At 45.7% G+C, this 20,873-nt stretch overlaps 1 protein-coding gene across 1 annotated transcript in view; it reads right to left on the bottom strand.

Moving 5' to 3' along the window:
* The window catches only part of LOC142031918 (exocyst complex component 3-like protein 2), a 53,804-nt gene that overhangs the window by 26,004 nt on the left and 6,927 nt on the right, over window positions 1-20,873 (bottom strand). Inside the window, exons 2-3 of the mRNA XM_075029777.1 lie at window positions 19,360-19,532; window positions 16,307-16,458 (exon numbers count right to left, since the gene is read on the bottom strand). Coding sequence (XP_074885878.1) covers window positions 16,307-16,351 — 45 coding nt within the window. The 5' untranslated portion in view covers window positions 16,352-16,458; window positions 19,360-19,532. The remainder of the gene's footprint in view (window positions 1-16,306; window positions 16,459-19,359; window positions 19,533-20,873) is intronic.

The raw sequence follows: 20,873 nt of genomic DNA, 5'->3' as shown, positions 1-20,873 counted from the left end.
TGTTATGTTGTTCTGGCTCTTTTACTCAGTGCTTAATTCCACCAGCATGTTATCATGGAGCTGTTTGATTCATTAGTAACAATAGGGAGGAGGAAGTAAATCCATTTCATTCGGAAGGATAAACAGAAATTCCAGCAGTGGTCATAAATTTGAGCTGTTGCCAGTAGGAAATACTGAGGTTTCAAAATACAGTGTTTTCCCAGGTTGTGAAAAATGTTGAAAATTGAGAGGCTTTATGTACATTCCATTTTGACCTTAATTTTTAATTGGCTAAACTTAAAATGTTTCCGTTGGAATATTATAGCTGCACTATATATGAATACAAGACGGAGTGAGAGGGTTAGTACTGAAGAGACGCATTGCAGGCATGCTGAAACCCTTCAGCAATATTTTCTCATGAAAATTCCAACACAATGTGTTTATGTTTCACTTCATCAGCATTTTTCCAACAAGCCCGGCTTTAACAAAAATCATTTCCCCAGACTTCTCTGTGGAAGGAAATTGGATGTCAAAGTGCCAGTCCTGCAGGCAAGATTCTCTGCAGCATATGGATTTTTAACACAGTACCATTGCAGATCGTGCCCTAAACTGAGGCAACATGACGTATGGGAATTGCTGTATTTTCCCAGAAAGCTTCTTTCAAGGGAATACAATGTGAGCCTGTGGAAAGCGGCAAGTGACTGAGCAGAGACGGATAGAATTCCCGAGGCTAGGACCATGTCTTGCTCCATGGTCCACTCAATCAAAGCCATGGTAGACACTCCGCAAGATGAGAGTGCCCTGAGGGCACACCCCATCTGAGCACTGCAGCACCAACAATCCAGATCTCATCTGTTCCACCTTTAATTGGTTCACAAACCAGGGGCAATGTGTGGGTATAGGCAAAGCAGGCAGTTGCCTAGGGGAGCAGGCAGCTATGAACACCCTACAAAGGGACAGCAGGCTGGGGATGGTCTTCCTGACGGTGGGCACTGAGCCCGTCAGCAGCATGAGGTGATGCCCCATCCCTCCTGCTGCAGCAGGAGCAGCAATCCATCATCACCCACTCTGTGCAAATCTTCCCACAACTACTTTCCAAAGGCAAGGGTTGAAGCATGGCATCACTGAAGGGAAATGCACTGCACCAGGAGAGGACATGCCACAAAGGAGTTGCCAAAAGGCCACCAGCATCCTGGTTTTCTGGGTCTGTGTGCCTTAACAGCACATGCAGGGTGCACAGGTCTCTCCCCTCTGTCTCTAATGCCATTTTACTGCTCAGGCTAAAGTTCTGCAGCTAAAACATGGGGATGATTTGAATCTCTAGGAACATCTTCTACCACAGTGCTTCCATGAATGGTTTTATGCCTAGACAAGCAAAGTCCCCAGGGAAGCTACACCTTTACAGAAAAGGAGCTGAAAAGGGTCAAGATCAAACTAGAACAAAGGTCTTTCACCAATTATTAACATAATGCAAAGGGGTTGTTTGCTGTCCAAAACCATCATTTTGGGCAGTGGAATTGGGGCACTGCTACATTTCACCTGCCTCTTCCTGGGCTCCTGAGCTGCCCACCCAAGGGGAGTCCTTCCAAGCAGAAAGAAGGGCAGTAGGAAACCACAAGAACACAGCACTGTAACAAGCACAGTTCTGCTTCTGAACAATCTCCTTTGTCAGGTGTACCAAATGACCTTCTTCTTCCTCCAAAGCCACTTCTTGGAAGCCCGCCCCTACCCCCTCCTTCTTCCTGGTGTTTCAATGCCTCTATTTTATCCACAGTGTGACGTTCTCTAGGGGGGTCATTCTCCTTCCTGCCCTGACCCTTGCTATGCTCACTGAGGACAGCAATTTGACGAGCAATTTGTCTTCTGGGAACATCCCCAGTGTTCAGGAGTTTCCCCCGTTGCCTGGAGCTCCTGGGAAAGCCCACAGCCTCCCCACATCACTGAGACTCTGTCTTTCTCTCTCAGAAAAACTGTAACTCCTTTGTCTTTGGAATCTTTCACTAAACAAGTGAATATCTCAGATAAATTTTTATATTGTTTCTCTGTTGACTTAATCTTGCTGCTTCCCATTTCTTTTGCCTATGTAGATAAAATCCCTTCATAATAAGTGGATTGTGTGCCTGCCTTGAACAATAGCTGTTTGGTCTGGATGCTAATCGGATGAAGTCAGACTATTAGCACTTCAAATTAAATGACTTTGCAAGAGTCCAATTACATTAATATTCCAATTCCAGCAATGCAGCGATGCCCCTGCTTGCTTTGCTGGGACTCTACATGAACACAGTCAGGCATATACAATGGAAACTTTGTGCTCAGTAGCATCTGTTATATGAAACACACTTGAGTCCTAACAGGCGGGCTGGATCTGCAGGATCTGGAGAGAGACATCTGGGGTTTTTTCACCTCCTTCTTTGTTTCCAGAACATGCTGGTACTCTTCACCACTTTGAACCAAAGGCATGAAAGGTGGCAGCAAGAATTCTTAATTATGATAATAAAACATGCAGAGTATGGCACAGAAACATGGTGGTTCCCTCAGATATAAATTCATGCAAAAGCACTTTGTGAAGCTATGCTGTAGTCTGACAATGTGTTCCTCCACCCACACACAGCATCTGTGATTTCATCAGCAATCAAAGAACGGACAGTCTGTGTTATAAGCAAGGTAGGCTTTTTGGAGAGAGAGAAAACAAACAAACAAACCAAAAATGCCTTCCCCTCCAGTTTGACATTGCAGCTGGCATTGCCATAATGGTCATATGCAAGAGGTGACTTTGTTAATTGTGCAAAATTAGCTGTTTATCATTCTGTGGAAAGCATATATTTATTCTTATTTCCTAAGGATAATGCCATTTCCTAAAGAAATGAGGCAATGCAGCCACAGGTTGCATGCATCTCTATGTTCATCTGATCCCCTGCCCTAGTGCACTTGACTGGGTTTTAAGTCAGTTTTAACAAACTTTAAAGCTAGTTTTAACCAAACTAACAGAGGGTGACTGGCACGGAATAGTACATCCTTACACACTTCATGAAAATACTTGGCTGAGGAGAGAGGATAGACCTTCACTGCTCCTGTTGAGGAACAAAATACAGCATGAACTCAGCCTTTATTAGACATCAGGGGCTCCACCCAGCAGCTCAATCTGAAGGTACACAGACATGGTTTCCTTGCCTCTGTTGCTCACCAAATCCCCTGTTTACTCTCCAGCTAACCCGTGTGTGTGCAACAGTAAATAAAGCAGCACAAATATTTAATACAAGCAACATTTCCCATAGCAACAACTGAAACAAAGCTGCTTCCCTACAGTGCCTCCTCACCCCAGGCTGCACCCCCTCGCCTCCCTGAGATCTGTGTTACCCCAAACAGGCCAAAAAGCTGCGAGTTTGGAGCTAATTTGGAGCTGCTGCTGCTGTCTGACAGCCATGGTCAGAGCAAAAGGGAAAGAAGGAACCTCCTTCCTTTCTCTTACTGACCGCCTTTGCTTGAGTAGCTCTTCTCTGCTCAGCCACTGATTTTCATCCTGTTCTGCAGAAGTTAATCTGAGACTTCTCTCCTGCTCCAGATTTGTCTGAAACTGGAGGAATTCAGTTTATTAGAGGGGACAGACAGATGGATTGACAAGCAGACAGACAGGCTGCATGGTCCCAGCAGTTTCAGAAACCACACTAAAGTCCTAAGAATAAGTTCCCCAAACAACTGAATACTGCCCCTTCCCCTGCCCTGAATACTGAAACAAAACACATTTGAACTTGATGTACAGTTTGCACTGCCTCTGTTTTCCTTCTAATTGTGAGGACCCCATTCCAAACTGACCTCAATTTTCACTTAATTAATAACCTACTTTGCCATTCCTTTGGAACATTTTTAGCTAATTCCTGGGGATTTTGCCTGATTCTGGTTTTGGGGTTGGTTTTTTGTTGTTGTTTTTTTTTACAGAATGAAACAAGCATTGCTTTAAGGAAGATGTTCCCCCTTTTGACAACAATAATAATAGTAATAATAAATAAATAATCACTCAGCCCCCAAAATTTTAAAGATACACTGTAGAAAGTCAAGCAATAGGGATGTTGGAAGTGACCCTAAAAACCCCTGCATTAAGAATATCTGATCCATGTAGAAAGAGAAGAATAAAGCAATACTTCCTGAAATAGCAGCTTAGCCTTCAGTAAAGAAACTGGGACCAAGCTGGGAATTCCACTCCCTGATTTTGCCCTGCAGGCCTCCAGCAAGGACTGAGGATCTTGTAGTAATTGCAACTTCCTTCTGTTTTCCTTCAGCATCAGTGGAAGAGGGAGAAAAATGTATCCACCAGACAGAGTACATGGCACGCAATACAGACTGGTTAAAAAAGAGTTTCTCCAAATGCCCAAAATGATAATAATAAATAATAATAATTCAAAGTAAACTTGTTAATTTTCACATACTTAATCAACCCCGAGGCCCTCTTTGGAGTTAGGTTATATTTAGCTGTGGGGAGGTGCAGAAATAGCAGCTACCAGGAGGAGCAGGAGGCAGTTTCCATGCCACCCCTGCCCTGTACAGTGGCCAGCGGCTGGTTTGGCGTTACCGGTGTGGAGGGGTGGGGGCTGCAGCCCTCAGAGGGGCACTGGCACCTGCAGGGGACACAGGGAGAGGACGGGGCCCACAGACCTGGGTCAGAGAGGGGATGGAGCCCGTCAGCTCCATCCCCTCGCCCCGTGCACCCCGGTTTGGTAAAAGCCCCCCGCTGCTTGCTACAGCATGGGCTGGGCAGGACATAAAGCTTCTGTAAAGGTTTGAGGGCTATTTTCCAATTTCTTCACAGACAATAACTTAGCAGGGAAAGCAGCTGGTGTGGAAAACATCAGGGCTGCGAAGTGAGGCAGGCTGACAAAATCTGTGTTTGCCCAGGGCCTCTGGAATCCTGCATGGGCAGCAGGTGAAGAAGAGATACTGTCTGACCTTGTTCTCCTACCATATATACCTCTATATAAACAATATATACCTCATGTCAAACTGAGAAGTACACTGTACCAAGGAGGGATTAGAAGGACAGGTGACCTGGCCTCTCTGCCTCAAAAGGGATCAGGAAAACACGAAGGAAAATTATCCCAGAGGTAGTTTTACACGCCTTGTCTCCTGTTACTCAGGGTCCACCCTCATCACTTCAGCGCTCAGAAAGCCCAAGTCCTGAACAGCAGCTGAGGGAAGTGTTTCTGCCACAGAAATGACTGCAGTGCTACGGGCTGTTGGTTTGGTTGAATCCCTAGAAGAGCAGCCACCCAACAGCTTGGTTTCTAATTCTATGAGCTATCTGAAGAGTTACCCAAGGAAGGCTCCAGGGGCAGGTCTGCCACCAGGAAACTACAACTTAAATGCTGCTTGCTATCCTTGGGATGGAAAGAGATTTTTAAAAAATAAATTATGGATATTGTTTGCTAGTGTGGTAAAGAATGCATTACTTCAACCACCACTATGCCTCTTTTCAAGATGATCCATGATTTCATCCAGAGGCGGTTTTTTTGGAAAGCTTGTATTATGAATATTGCATCTCCAATTGGACAGACAAGCCTAACATTATTTTATTCAAGTCTTTTCATTTGGCATAGATTGACAGGATTCCTCTGTGCCTTTTTACATAGATTCTTTCCAGCAGGAAAAACTTTAGGTTCAACTTTGCAGGAAACTTCCTACACACATCTGTACCCACAGCCCTCACAGAGCAGTATATGGAGAGATTTGGGACTGAAAATCCACATTACATCATTTTCATGTTTCTTCTGCTGCACAGGAGGCCAGTGGTTGTGTCATTTCTAGTCTCCAGTGTTTCACCCCCACTGTACTGACATGGCTCCACAGGCACATCTGCCAGACACCATCTGGAGGCTAAAAATCATAACTACGGATTGGCTTCCAGGACATCCTGAGACCTCTCAGTTAGGAGCTGGGCACATTTAAATATTAACGCAGGATCAGAACTCAACCATTTCTCCACTCAACATTCATGGCAGGTATATCTGTCTACAAACTAAGGCAGGAACACACCATGTACCTGCACTGCCAAAGGAGTTATTATATGGAATGGGATATATTTACAACACAACTCAGGGCCCCTATCCTCATTGTTAAACACTCTGACACAGCAGACAGGTTATTTAGGAGAGCAGGTGAGAGAAAAGAGATCAGCTTTCATATAGACACTTAAATAGATCACATTTTCCGAAATGTTCAGCACCTAGCATCTCCCGTTGTCACTTCTGGCAACTCTGAGTAAGAACGCCATTCCCAACCCACAGTGAGCGGGGAGCTGGTTTAGCTACTAGCCCTGGTAAAGCTCAGGATATCCAAGAAGATGCCATGTCACACTGTAAAAAGGTCAGTTTTAAAAGGCTTTTGCAATCTCTAAACATTGGACCTAGCTAGCTACAACGAGGGGTTTGCTACAACAAGAGGAACCCAAAGGGTCCTAGAAGAGAGCTAATCATCCTCTGAAACGGTTTCAGAAAAATACCCTGGGGAGGAACTCTGCATGAGCACAAAGAGAAGCATTAAATTTTTATCAGCATGCATTCAGGCTGAATAAAGCAGGCCTCCCAAATACATGGTGATAAAACATTTACACCGCACCACTGTGTTTTCTTCCAAAATCAGAAAAGCATTTAGAGGAGACGTGGCACTGGAAAATTCAGCACTGCTACATGATGCGGAAGTTCCCTGAGTCTTCAACACTTTGAGCAACTGACGTCATCTACCTGGAGTTGTCCAAAGCAATTGACACTGTCCCGCATGACATCCTTGTCACTAAATTGGAGAGACATGGATTTCATGGACGGATCACTCAGTGGATAAGGAATTGGCTGGATGGTCACACTCAAAGAGCTGCGGTCAACGGCTCAATGTCTGAGTGGAGACCAGTGCCGAGTGGCGTTCCTCAGGGGTCGGTATTGGGACCAGTGCTGTTTAACATCTTTGTCGGCAACGTGGACAGTGGGATCGAGTGCACCCTCGGCAAGTTTCCCGACAACACCAAGCTGTGTGGTGTGGTTAATGTGCTGGAGAGAAGGGATGCCAACCAGAAGGACCTTGACAGGCTTGAGAGGTGGGCCTGTGCGAAACTCATGAAGTTCAACAAGGCCAAGTGCAAGGTCCTGCACATGGGTCAGGGCAGTCTCAAGCACAAATACAGGCTGGGCAATGAGTGGATTGAGAGCAGCCCTGCAGAGAAGGACTTGGGGGTGTTGGTTGACAAGAAGCTCAACATGAGCCGGCAATGTGCACTTGCAGCCCCGAAAGGCAACCGTATCCTGGGCTGCATCAAAAGAAGCGTGGCCAGCAGGTCGAGGGAGGTGATTCTCCCCCTCTGCTCCACTCTTGTAAGACCCCACCTGGAGTGTTGTGTTCAGCTCTGGGGCCCCCAACATAAAAGGACATGGACCTGTTGAAGTGAGTCCAGAGGAGGGTCATGAAGATAATCAGAGGGCTGGAGCACCTCTCCTATGACGACAGGCTGAGAGAGTTGGGGTTGTTCAGCCTGGAGAAGAGAAGGCTCCAGGGAGACCTTACAGCAGCCTTCCAGTACCTGAAGGGGGCTTACAAGAAAGGTGGAGAGGGACTTTTTACAAGGCCATGTAGTGATACCAGAAGGGTTAACGGCTTTAAACTGAAAGAGGGTAGATTTAGATTGGATGTAAGGAAGAAGTTCTTCACTGTGAGGGTGGTGAGGCACTGGAACAAATTGCTGTGGGAAGCTGTGGATGCCCCATCCCTGGAATTGTGCAAGGCCAGGTTGGATGGGGCTTTGAGCAACCTGGTCTAGTGGAAGGTGTCCCTGCCCATGGCAGGGGTGTTGAAACTAGATGATCTTTGAGGTCCCTTCCAACCCAAACCATTCTATGATTCTATGATTTTCTGACCCATTCTTGTTTCACAGGAATGGAAGAAATACCGACAAAGAAAGAGGTGGGCAAAACTTGAGGGGGGAGGCATCAGATACAGGCAAGGTAAAGGAAAGGAAAGAGTATTTGTAATGCATTCATCTGCTGCTGGTATCAGGATTATCTCATCTTTCTGTTGCTTCCCACTTCTCAGCAAAGTGGAGGGAGCACTATATAAAGATTCAGAGACACCAACCCATCTCCCCAGAGCTGCACAGCACTGACTGCCAGCACATTGGCAGCGTTCCTCTGCTGCCTTCATCACAACAACTCTGCCGGTTTTCATCACTCACAGCAAGTTCTTCCCTGCAAAGGAGAAAGATTTGGTCTTCGAGGAACCAAAATTAGGTAACTTGTAAGGATGTTTCTAAATTATCAAGCAAATTAGAAAAGGAACCACTATTTTTTCCCATCCTGAACAAGCATGTTATCTGTACTGTTATGACCTTAGAACTCCAGTGCATGTTATTTACTGGCTGTCAAGAGCCAAGACTCTTGGAACTCAATTAATAAAAGAGCATTAAGGCCACATTCCAACAAAGGATTTAAGTAAGTGACTATTTCCTTTAGTTTCAAAGAGAATATTCAGCCTCTTAGCTGTACACATCTGTTTAGTGAGCCGGAAAGAGTGGTGTGGAGTGGTGTTTGTAAGATCCATGGCTACATGACAACAAATGCCTTGGAGTCAATAACATCTGAAAATTGCACAAACTGCAAACCAATTTAATATAGCTGATCTTGACACAGCACAGAATCATTGGATTTTAAGGCAGCTGCCTTGGAGCTTGTTTGTTTGAATGAATGGGGTTTTAATGGTATTTTCTGCACAAGGTTTTAATGGGCAGCTTCCAAGCCCAATAATGGTTACATGTTCACTGAGGTCTCCTTGGCTGTTACCACGCTCTTCACAGTTAAGTATATCTTAGGCAGGCAAAATGGGTAAAATGGCAGTAAAATATAAGCTTTCATGCTCTAAACCTGTTTTACATCAGGAAGAAGAAGAGTGCAATGATTTTGTTGATGAGGATAAGAAGATGAACTGGGCACTCCCTAGCCCTGATTCCTACTAACGTTACCCTGGGTAACCATTTAGGTCTACGCAAAGGGAAGGCCAAATAGCTGTAAAATATCTTCTGGATCAAAATGGCTACAGATCCCACTTTGTACAATGGGACCCGAGTCCTTCATATCTGCAATTGCCTTCCCTCACCCTTCACAAGTGTAAATACAACGGAGAAAAAGCATATTAACATTTTCTTTCCTTTTGCTTCCCAGTCTCGGGGGGCCATCACACACAGACAAATCAGGAACTACAAGCTGGACTGTAGTCTTACATAAAATATATAACACAACAGATATGCCATGGTACAACTAGTTCCAAGAAGCAGCAGATGTACCTTACGATAGTAATTTATTCTAACATTTTCTGAAGGGAAGAGATGGGGAGAGATATTGATATGTATGGCAGGTACTGACTGATATTTAAAACCTTTGGCATTACCATATGCGCCTGGAAATAACTGCCAGTACTATTAGTTGCTGTCATTGATGACAGCATGTAAATGACTATCTAATCTGCATATACAATTAAATAATTAGATGCCATATGTAAGAGCAGTTATTTATAGGTGTGGAATCAGAGAAAAAATTTAAGCCCCTTCTTCATAATGTATCACCTCACGAATCAGATCCTCTTGAACATAGGTATAGATCTTCATTACTGAGTGCCCCATCTTAGGTTAAAAAAAAAATTAAAAATCACAATTAATATTTCATATTATTGATTTTCCCCTGTGATGCACTGGATCAGTAATGCCTGCATCTAGCCTGCTGGCAGGAAGCTATAGCTGCCGTCCACAAAATGTCTGTCAACTTTCAGAGCTCATTATGAACAAAACAAGCTAGGAAAAAAAACCCATCCTGCTGAAGGCCCGTCCACTGCGTTCAATGAAGGCTTGATCTATTCTTACAAACAGCTGACCTAGATTCTCTGCCTGAATGAGAGCATTTCCCAGCTTCGAGGCTGTTCAGGGAGTCAGAAATTCATATATCACTTATCATGAGAGAGGGGGGGGGGAAAGAAAGAGGATATCATCTTAAGGGAAAGCGATGGCATCCGTTAGTCATAAAAGAGCTTTATCCATATCCGCACAAAGCACTCCCTGACACGCTTCTGCTCTCATTTCAGAGTCTGGAAAGGACTGCAGCCCTCATTTCAGCACACGCAGCAGGCCAGGCAGCCACGGCTCCATGGAGAGGCTGAGATGTGCCAAAGCCGTGGAGGACACGACCGCACAACGGGGTGGCCGGGTTGCCGCTCCGGAGCCACCCGCGGCTTTCCGGCAGCTCGGAGGCAGCTCCTGGCCCTGGGCTGCCGTCAGCGAGGCTGTGCTGGATCAAGGACTGCTGGTTCACGTCACGCCAAGAGGAAATGAGCCAGTGAGGTCTGCTGAGCCCTGCACTGCCAGGTCGCGATGGGATCCAGCTGCAGACATAGTGCACATCCATCGCCCCTGGGAAGCTAGGGAGGCCTTGACGAGGCAATGCCATGTCCTGCTGGTGAACCACACAGGACATGTCTCCATCTGCCAGTTCTCCAAGAGACGGGAAGCACGTCCTGTGGCACTCGACAACATAATGATGGTGGTATGAGGCTCAGAGGGACAGAAAGGTTGGTCAGCCCTGGAGTAAAGGCCTCCAAGTCCTTTTCTTCCTGCCTCTGCTACTGATCCATTTTGTCTACAACCACATTCCTCATCTCCCCGAGATCCTAGCAGGCCCCTCTATAAGCCAGGCCCAGTAACCTTTCATATTAACCAATAATACTCACCAGACCAGTGATCAGGGGACCCTGAGGGTGTCCATCACTGTGAGGGATGCCAGCTTGATGTTAGCCCTTGACAGCTGCTGTCACTGCTGTCACTGATGCCAAGCTGCCCACAGGGAGCAGCTCTAGGTCCAGGCCAGCACCGGAGCAGCATCCCCTCTGGCGGGATGAGAAGCAGCTGGCAGGCAGGGGCTAGTGCAAGACACTCTCATGTCCTGCAAGTTATAGCTCCCACCCCAGGGCTATGCTGCAGTGCTGGCCACAGGGACAAGGACAGGAGCACAGACTGAGTACTGGGGGTGGGCATGAGCTGGGCAGTCAAGGGAGGTTTCCTTCAGCACCAAAACGTTCTGATCTGCCTCACAGATGGAGACAGAAGGCTAAATTCACATACACACATTCAGATCCTCTGATCACAGAGATATTCTGCCCTTTCTCCAGACATGAACATCCTGGACCGAGTCTACAGAAGAGGACTTCTGCTCATGAGGACCCTCACCGACTGCACCACACAGGTGCAACCCACACATCCAGCCCATGCAGAAGGCAAGCTAACTGCTATGGGCCATGCTGCCAGTGAGCATCCCCCCTTCCCCTCTTCCCTGAAACTTCCAGAGGGGCTGCCGAGAGGAGAATGTAAGATCTAATTAACCACCTCTCAATTCAGATCTGGTTCAGCAAATGCAAATACCACATCAGGCAGTTGGGTTTTCCTCACCAACTTATTTTTGCATGTGGGCAACATGCAAACTAGGTCAGTATTATTCCTACCGAAACGCTCACTATGGCTGTTATTTTTAGAAAACCATGTGATTGTCTGACTTTTATTTATGAGAGCACAGAAAGATCCACTGTATATTTTCCTGTCTGTCTTGTTTGGGGTGGTTTGTTTTTTTAGTTCTTTGGGTGGGTTACTGAGATCTCAGGCCTCTTTTTAAAATGCAAAGTCAGACTCAATCAAAAGACCTTGCAGGTTGCATGCCTTGGCAGTCAATGAAAAAAAGTACATGCAGCAGTGAGCAAATCAAACCAGACAAGAGCACAGAGAGGCTATGAAAAGGCAAGGCAGTGATGCAGGTAACAAGGGACAAGGATATGGAGCAGAAAAGATGCCAGGGGGTTATGGGAGGTGGGGAATCAGGCAGAGTTTGAAGGATCATACAAAACACTGCACTTACTTAGATCTTCACAACTCCTGAAAGGGTAAACCCAAGATCTCAGCAGCTAGACAAAAGTCAGCAGGAGAGCAAAGTTCAGCAACAGAAAACTTGTCCAGAGATTCAAGTTTATTTCCTGAGACCTCTTCCTGCCTCCCTGGCACAAACAAAACAACTCGAGGCAACTAAATCCTGTATCAGCTTTTCATTCAGCAGGTTAGTGGTCACAATCATGATGGATATCCACCAGACAACCAAGCCAGGGTGGATCCTCCCTGAAGGGGAGAGGGCCCCTATAGCTGGGACCTAGCAGGGACCCTCTGTGTTGAGGTCTCTACCTGCCTGGTTTTCATCTGGCCTGTCTGGGGAATCCAGATTCTTTGCCCAGTGTGTGAGTTAACAGGCAGTTCAAGTTCTGGGTATGTGAATCCTTTTACTAACCTTGCATGGCCAGTGTGAGAAGTCTACAACTCTGCTGATAATCCAGACTGCTTTTATAACCAGAAAAAAGGCACGGGCATAGGCAGTGCCCTTCCTCCCAAGCAAATGCAGACATCTAAAATAGGCCAGTCAAGCAGCATACCAGCACTGCCTAATTCTCTCCATCAACAATAGAAGGAATTCAGAATGCGTAGCTCAGACGTCAATCTATGTATTTCAGAGCAGACGAACCACAGCCTAAATTTCCAGAAATTAACCACCACAAAAAGTGCCAGAAACTAGTCTCCAGGCCCACAGGTCTTCTGACTTTCCACTCACCTGAAAAAATTCAGATGTATATGATCTGCGAGGGCATAGGGTCAGCTGTATAGCTGATGAGTCACGTGCCTTTATGGGCTGCATCTCTGGCAACAGCCCCAGCAAAAGTTGCTGCATCTCAGCAGGAGGGGAGCCCCACACAGAAATCCTGCTTGCCCACCTCCCCAGGTTACCACCCCTAGCCCAGGACTTCTGCACAGCTGGGAGATATTGCTGGCTCCTGGCTTCAAAACCATGCAAGTAACATCACATTTTGCTGCTGAGAGGATGAAAGCATGGGGACAGGCTGCTCCTGCCATGGGGGAAAGGGAAGGGCTTGAGCTGGCTGGGAGGGCCTGGTGCTTGCTGACACCTTTTCTGCTTCTGCCCAGGAACTGCTGCCCCAGGAACTGGGGCCCTTTTGGGGTCCCAACTGCCTCTTTGGCAATCCACCAACATGCTGCACACACTCAAATTCAGAAAGGCTGTTTTCAACTGTCCTTTGTAATTGATCTCAAGCCCTGAAGCTCCCATCCCAGGCAGTCTGCCTCACTGAGCTAAGTGCTGGTACCATCTAGGTGACTCCCCCCAAAAAGAAATGAGAACTTCAAAAGAAACAACACAGGCAGAGACAAGGACAACTGGAAAAGATCCAACTCAACTTCCAAACTACAAATAACATTTCTCCAGCAAAGACCATGCTGCCACTGAGTATTAGGTATGCACTGGAGATAAAGCTACACAAACTACATCCTCCACGCAGGGCAGGCAACTGTAGATTTTCCTGCAAATAGAAACAGCACAAATGAATGGGGGAAGGCTAGGCCCTCTTACATGTGGCACAGCTCTGTGTTTCTGGGGTGGTGAGTGAGAACCATATGCAAGGATGCTCAGAAGTGTTTTAAGAACATGGGACATATCCTACAAACTTGCTGGAATGGCCTGGGTGATACAAGCTGGCTGGAGGCTTAGCCATGCATCACTGTGTCATCATCTAATGCTGCTATGCCACATGATTCTAACATCACTTCCAGGAAAACCAGTGGTTTGGGATAAACATCATGGATATGGCTTCTTATACCCCAAACTTCCCATTTTTTTTCCATCCCTCACATAAGACTCACACATGGGTCACTTCTGCTACCTATCACCTGCAACACATTGTATGTGATATTGCACTGAATCTTCTGTAACTATACTTTTTGGTGATCAATTCATATAAAAATATAACATACTTTATCAGTCACTGACACATGCGTTCTCCATCTTATTGTTAAAACCAGCAAACTAATACTGCCTTGAAAAAGAACTGAAGGCAGCAATTATTCACTGCACTCATTAGTAGCAGATACTGCTTTCCAGCCATTTCAGCTACCCTCCCGAAATTACGCAGTTAGTTGTTGGTGCCAGATTCCCATTTATCTCAAGAGCCTTTTGTAACAACAACAAACAATAGCTTCTTCTTCATTTATCAGCTTCCCATAAGAGGAAGAACTCATGTTACAAAGGAAGGGCCACATAATCGTGCCTTACTAGCCCAAGGTACACGGGACTTTCACAAGTCCCTTAGAAATTTCAGTATACACCACACCTAGGACAGTTATGAGCAGCCCAAGGAAAACAGTCTGATCTCAGTAACAGAAGTACTAATGAGTGCAGGACAATAGGCACAGGCAGGCAGGCGAACAAAAAGCAGAAGCAGAATTGTAATGGGAGCCAGGTTATCAGCTGTCCCGTAACAAGAGAGCTGGTGCAGGTCTGCTCTGCTGCCCGCCGGCACCATGCATTCACTGTGTCACTGAAGCTCATGGAGCCACCCCAGAACTGAAGCTATTGCAGAAGCGAGAAATGCAACTCCTCTCTTTCTGCTACTCAGAAAGCATGAGTCCTCTCCTCCTCTAACTGAAATGATGTTCCCTCACTGCTGTTTCCTCATGGGCAACGTGCATGCGTCATTCCAGTGCAAAGCTGCTGTGAAAGCAGATTCAGGGTCACATCAGACTGGCACACTCAAACCAGTCCTGAATTCCCTCATTCTTTAAACATCCTTTCTTTGTGTTTTTTTACAAGCATGAAATGAAAACTTTGTGTCTGTTTCAGGGAGGGTAATGTTTTATTTAAGGTGGCCTGCTAGCACCATGAATTTTACATGACAGAAGCTTCATCCCATAACATCCTTAAACCTCTCCTCATTAGTCAGCAGGGCTCTGATCCTGCAGCCAGGAGATGTGGCATCTCCCACCAGGAGCCCTGGCATGGGGGCTGACTCATGTTGTTCACAAGCATATCCCTTCTCCCTGTCACCATCACTGAAATACAGCCTGCCCTGAAGCATCGCCTTAGAGACCTTCCTGGGAGACAGATCTGCTGCATCAGCTCCCCCTCCCAATGCTGCCCACAGAAATCCAACCCCCACGCAGGCTGCTTGGAGATACACAGATGTGAGCAGACGGTGGGCAGGTCTAGCGGAGCATCCTATCTGCTGCAAGGCCTTTGGAGGTCGCAGATAAGCAAACACAGGCGAGGGCAATGCTAAGGGCATAGATACATAAGCAAAACAAGACAGGCAGCAGCTCAGACATACCTGCCCACAATTTTGGGTCTAGTGCAGGACTGTTGATGACTGTGGAGCTATGCCTGGTAATAAGTGTTCAGAAAGGCCAGGTTTTACAGTAAACCAACCATATTCAACCCTCAATTAGCCATGGAAGATTAGCTGGGCTGGGGATTAACCAGACACTTCCTCCCCATAGCAACCACGGCTACACTACCATGCCACCACACACGTAACACGGGGCACACGAGCCTCTGGGCCGTGCCCCACTTGGACCCCAGCAGATTAAAGCTGTCCCTGCTCAGCACAGAAACCGGCAGGCTTGTTACCAGCCTTTCACAGGTAGAAGACCTGAATATGTTCTTGTCCCCTAACTAACATATAGCCTGTACTAGCCAGGATCTGGTTTTATCTAGGTTACCCCATCCCATATTGTCTTCAATGGCTGAAAGCTGGCAATATCTAAGTGAACTAGCCAACACTAAAACAAGAATACACTGCGTAGCCTGCAAAAGCTGTCCCAAGCGTTAGGCAGCTGGTGTGCTGACACCGTTGCCTATGTGCTGAGTAATGATGTCTCACTGTTTCTTTGCGCTCCCCTTACCCATCTCTTTCCATCTGTTGTTCCTTGTCTTCCACTTGGATCGTATGCAGTTCAAAGCAGGGCTTTCTGTTAGCACCTAGAAGATAATCTGTGACAGGGCACTAAAAAATCGGTCTGATCAATTCACGTGAGTAATTAGTGAATTGGAGTTGATGTTGTACAGGGTTGTGTGTATGAACGGGTTAAGCATGGTGTGTCTGGATGGAAAACGTGACTCAGAAGTGTTACTAACATTATTCTTTCTCATTCCATAAACCTAAGTAAGAAATGGAAGAAATGGAGAGGGTAGAAAAAGACAGAAAGGCAAAGAGGCAGCAGGCCGGTGGGCAAGCTTCTCTTGAATACAAATGCACTAAATTATGGGCACACAGATCAGATGCTGAGAAGAGTTGAGCATTTGCAACTCCTACGCACATTCTCATTTCTTCTTTTATAGCTATTAACTTTGCATGCTTCTCCATTTTGGTTTTGCTTCATCTTTCACATACACAGACCAAGACTTGGACCTTATCTTCCTGTATCCCAGTGACTTACTGGCATATCATGCGCAGGCACAGCTACATCCACAGGTCGAGGCATCTCTTCTGCTGCCTTCTGTACGTGATGATAGTGCAACTATGCTGGTCACCAGGACAACAGTCACAGCCCGTCAAACTGATAAGAAGTTGGTCGGCTGGGTTCATGCTCTGCAAGAGAGAAAGACTGAGGCAATAAATGTAATACACAGCAGTGAACTGCAAATGGCATTTGGTTTTCCCCTTAGGGAGCTGGAATGAGAATGAACATGAGAGCAACAAAGAAAGAAGAGGGTCTGAAGAGAAGAGGCTTGCTGTTTAACTTTTAAAGCTACACAGTTAATGGGAAATGGGAAAGATTCAAGTAAGTCACAGGATTGGAGCTCAGACATGGGGCTTATCTCAGCCCACCCATGCAAAGGGAACAGTTTTGAGTCCACATAGTCTCAAATTCCCAAAAGTGACCAAAGCTACTGTCATGCCAATGGCCTCAGAGGTTGTCTCTGCTGGACATCAAAGCAAAGGGCATCTAAAAGAAATAAGCGTTACATTCCAGGCATTATTCTCTGTTGTTAGAATTACCTCTCACTAACAGCAGCCAAGACTGCTAAAGGACTGTACTACCTCATACCAACACCCAAAGTGTCTCCTGGCTGGACCTAAACCCACTGCAGGAGGAGGAATCTACTTCTTCCCACAAAACAGCCCCACCAAACAGCACCGAGCTGAATCCCGAATCAGGGCGTGCCACTCAAGAAAACTATTTTGCCAAACAGGCATTTGGTAGATACAGAGGTCAAGTTGTAAATCCAATCTTTTGAATGCTGCCAAAGTTCAGGTAAACACAGAACTGGTATCTCTCATGTTCAGCCTTATGGCTTCAAGGCCCACAGTCCAACCATTTTTCCAGTGCAGAAATAGATATGAAAGACAGTCTGAAAACAAAACTGGTTGTAACTGGAAGTCAAGTCCATTTTATCATGTTATCTATAGCCTATGGCAGGGCTGATGTTATAGATAGAATTTATCAAAGTGGTAAAGTCTTGTCAGAACAAGAAGGAATTGTGCGTATCCAGGTGAAGTCCAAGAACTCTGATAAGACCATTCCTCATAAACTGATAAGAAATGCTGTCCTGTCTCTTTGAGGGATACTCATGGGCACAGCAGGGCTTCTGCCAGAGCAAGGCTTGCATTAGCTATGTTCAAAATAAGGTCTGGAAATGCAGGTCACACTTGCGAAGCTCTAATCTAAATGGGAACAGGGGAGCAATGTCATGCTGTATGACATGGGATCAGGCATACCCACCAGCCAGTGCTAAAGGGGTAGGTGATGGTTAAAGGTCTCCTCCCCATCTCTGCTCCCCGCTGCTTCCTAGACACAGAGGAAGAACTTCAGTCTCTTTCTCCTGTCTCCCAGCTGTGATTCAGCAGTGAATTCTCGTGTTAGAAAGGTGCCCCAGCTTTTAGACACCCTCTCTATCCTCTAGCCTGTACGTTAGGGAGAAGGGAACTGCAGTCAGCTGCACAGATATCTCTGCTTGACTGGGGCTGAGATATGCACAATGGTCCAACACATTCAAGGCCTTTCTGAGCACAACAAAGCAATGCCAAGAAACAGAAAAATATCATCAACGCCATATAGGTGGGTTTCTTGCATTTGTTCTGCATCTCAGTCAAAACAGGCAGGCATAATGCAGGGAGACAAAGAGGCCTTTCTCAGCAAGCAGTGTGGCATGCACTCCTGGGTCACCTCAGGCGGCTGTCTGTCTGCCCAGTCCCCTTTCCCCTGTTTTGATTGTAGCTGCATCCTTTCTGTATCAAGATGTGGATACTTAATGCATGCTCACCTTTGCCCTCAGCTACAAGCTGTTTCTGCTTAGCTAATGCTTTTCTTGGCAGGCTCAGCCAGGCAAGCCAGAGTTCAGTTTGCACCCCAATCAGCTGAAGCACAGATGACTGGCTCTGGGAAATGCTGCAGAGATATGGCCAAAATGAACTGAAGTCACTTACATGGAGCTGCAAATTGTTCTGTGTTGGTACTCGGCCAGCTTCATTCTGGCCCATGACCAGGCATCCAGCCACAGCCAAAGGACAAATCAAAATAAACAAACCAGGAGTTTCTTCCAGGGACATATTATGAAGAGATTTTCAAAGCAGGATTTGAGAACAGAATCCTGTCTGTCCTTAATGTGTTAGCATGGACTGTGCACAATGACAGACCCTCTAAAAAGCTTTAAACACAGTTAGTATAAGTGGGAAATCGGGAAGATATAAGACACAGGACAAGAGTTAAAACATACAGGGCTTTTCACAGCTCTGGCGCAACTCTCCCATGCAAGTGATGCATGCCAGGCTTTCAAAAGTGGTCAGAGAGAATGGCTGAAGCTCAGCTGGTCCTGAGTAAAGGCTTAAGAATTTGACTTCATTTTATCTGATATTTTTATTTATTTATTGAGAAGCAGCCATTAGGCAGCAGTCCATGAAAGAGACTGCTATGGCAAACCCATGACTAATAACTCTCCTTTGATTCACTTGTTCTCATTAGCAGATTTTTTTGGAAGAATGTATTGCACAGCCTCTTGTGCAATAGCCCTGTGCAAAGTCCACGGATGTAGGGAGACGGACCTCCCCAACACAGATCACGTCTTCCAAAGATCTCTGAGCAGAAATATGTAGGTTGGAATCACTATGGCAAACACAACACTGTTTGCAGATCTGGAGCACAATAAGTACACAGGCAAAAATCAGGCAAATCTGAAGTAAAATCAGACAACCTGAAGTAAGCTACAGAACTGCCTCTTTAAGATCTTTGCTAGGGTAAGAGAAGACGTTACTGAGCAGTTTACTCCCTAGCAGGGGATAAGGTGGTTTGTGCTGACTCTCAAGCAACCTAGCTAGCAGGCTGTGACTTGGCAGCCCACCACTACTTTGCCCGTTTCCCTGCTGCTCCAGGAACTGAGTAAACTGTGAGCAATCTGCCTGCACACATCACAGCATATGCCTCCCTGTGCACCAGAATTAGCACACTGCCAGACAAGGTGCAGGGGCCAAGTCATTCACCCTCCTGCCCACCTGAACATTTTGCAGGGTGCAGAACACAGTAGCTCAGGACCCTCTGGCGAGAAAGCGATGGGACTCCCTTACATCCGCAAGGGGAGACATTTCAAGCTGCTTCTGCATGACTCAGTTGTTCACTGCAGGTCTCTGTGGGAGCAGCAGTGGCACTGAGATTCATAATTCATTATCTATAAAGTGAAAAGAAGTTTTATCAAACATGTATTAGTAAACATCATCCAGAGTGCACAGACTCACACAGAAACTTATCCTACCAGCAGACAGACTAAACTATTATAACCCTTTGTTGCAGCACTCCTTGTCTCCGTGCACCAGGGAAAAAAAGCAAACAGGGAAAATAAGGGCCTTCTTTAGGCACAGTAGGTGCTACTAATCAAAAGAACTGGATATCTACAAACCAAAAATAACTATTTATAAGCATACATCTTTGAAGACAGAAGTATTGTAGCTGTATGGCATAGTCAGGGATAACCACACAAAGCCACTACCAGGAAAGACATCCCAGAGGTAAAATCTCTGAGTTAAACTGGCACATTATCCACTGCTATAAAATGGTGCATCACCATAGACATGAATGAGCTCACAAGCATTTACATATGACCTTGGAGATCCCACCTGCACCCATACACCCTCCCTAACTTCATCTAGAATGGAGAATTCATCCATCACCTAGTCATCCATTAATCTGTTGGCTGTGCAAACAATCAGAAACGAGAGGAGCTGTGTATTTATTACACATTTCTGAATAAGTCATGCCCAATATCTAGGACAAACAATACATTAAACCCTAAGGAACCCTTTGAAAGCTTTTTGCCTGCTGGAGACAGCAACAAAAAAGTAACATGATAGAATGGGAATAGTAAATCATTCATGAGAATGATTAAAAATAAACTGTGGGAGAGGTGCAGCAAAACAACACTGAAATCAGCCAGTGTATTCTTCTTGAGTATCTCTTCTTTTAGCGGGTGGAGTGGTTGTAAGCAACTTTAAGAAGTCCTACTTTGTGTTCTTTAGTGCAGGGAAGACATACCAGATACAAAACCCATGGAGAACTGCACAACTGCAAGTTACAGCCTATTCAGATGCCCCATGACAACATCAGGCACTGAAGCAAAAATGCTACCATGCTTAAAACTACTAGTGCAAAAAAACACTTAACTGGCATGTTAAGGACACTAGTGAAAGGATAAATTAGACTCCCAAGGGCTGAATAATGTTTTACACCAGGGATCTCTCTTACATGCACATGATCACTTAGGAATTCTAAAATCATCCTGAGAGAGTTACAGCACCAAAATGTTCACAAGTACCATCTAGTCTAACATAATTGTTGATACCATAGTTTCCCAGATGAGTGTGGACAGAGATACTAGCCACAAATCATGTTATTTGCATTTATTTTATATCCTTTCAACTCTATGAAAATACCTGTTGCAGGAAATATTTTTGAAGCCTGTTTCCTAAAACTATTTCAGGTAAAAAGCTCAAAAACAATCAATGCAGACAAGATT

The sequence above is a fragment of the Buteo buteo genome, chromosome 6 (genome assembly GCF_964188355.1).
Source record: "Buteo buteo chromosome 6, bButBut1.hap1.1, whole genome shotgun sequence".
NCBI classification, from domain to species: domain Eukaryota; kingdom Metazoa; phylum Chordata; class Aves; order Accipitriformes; family Accipitridae; genus Buteo; species Buteo buteo.
Note: the sequence above shows the minus strand (reverse complement) of the source record. Positions and strands in the feature narration are given on the sequence as shown.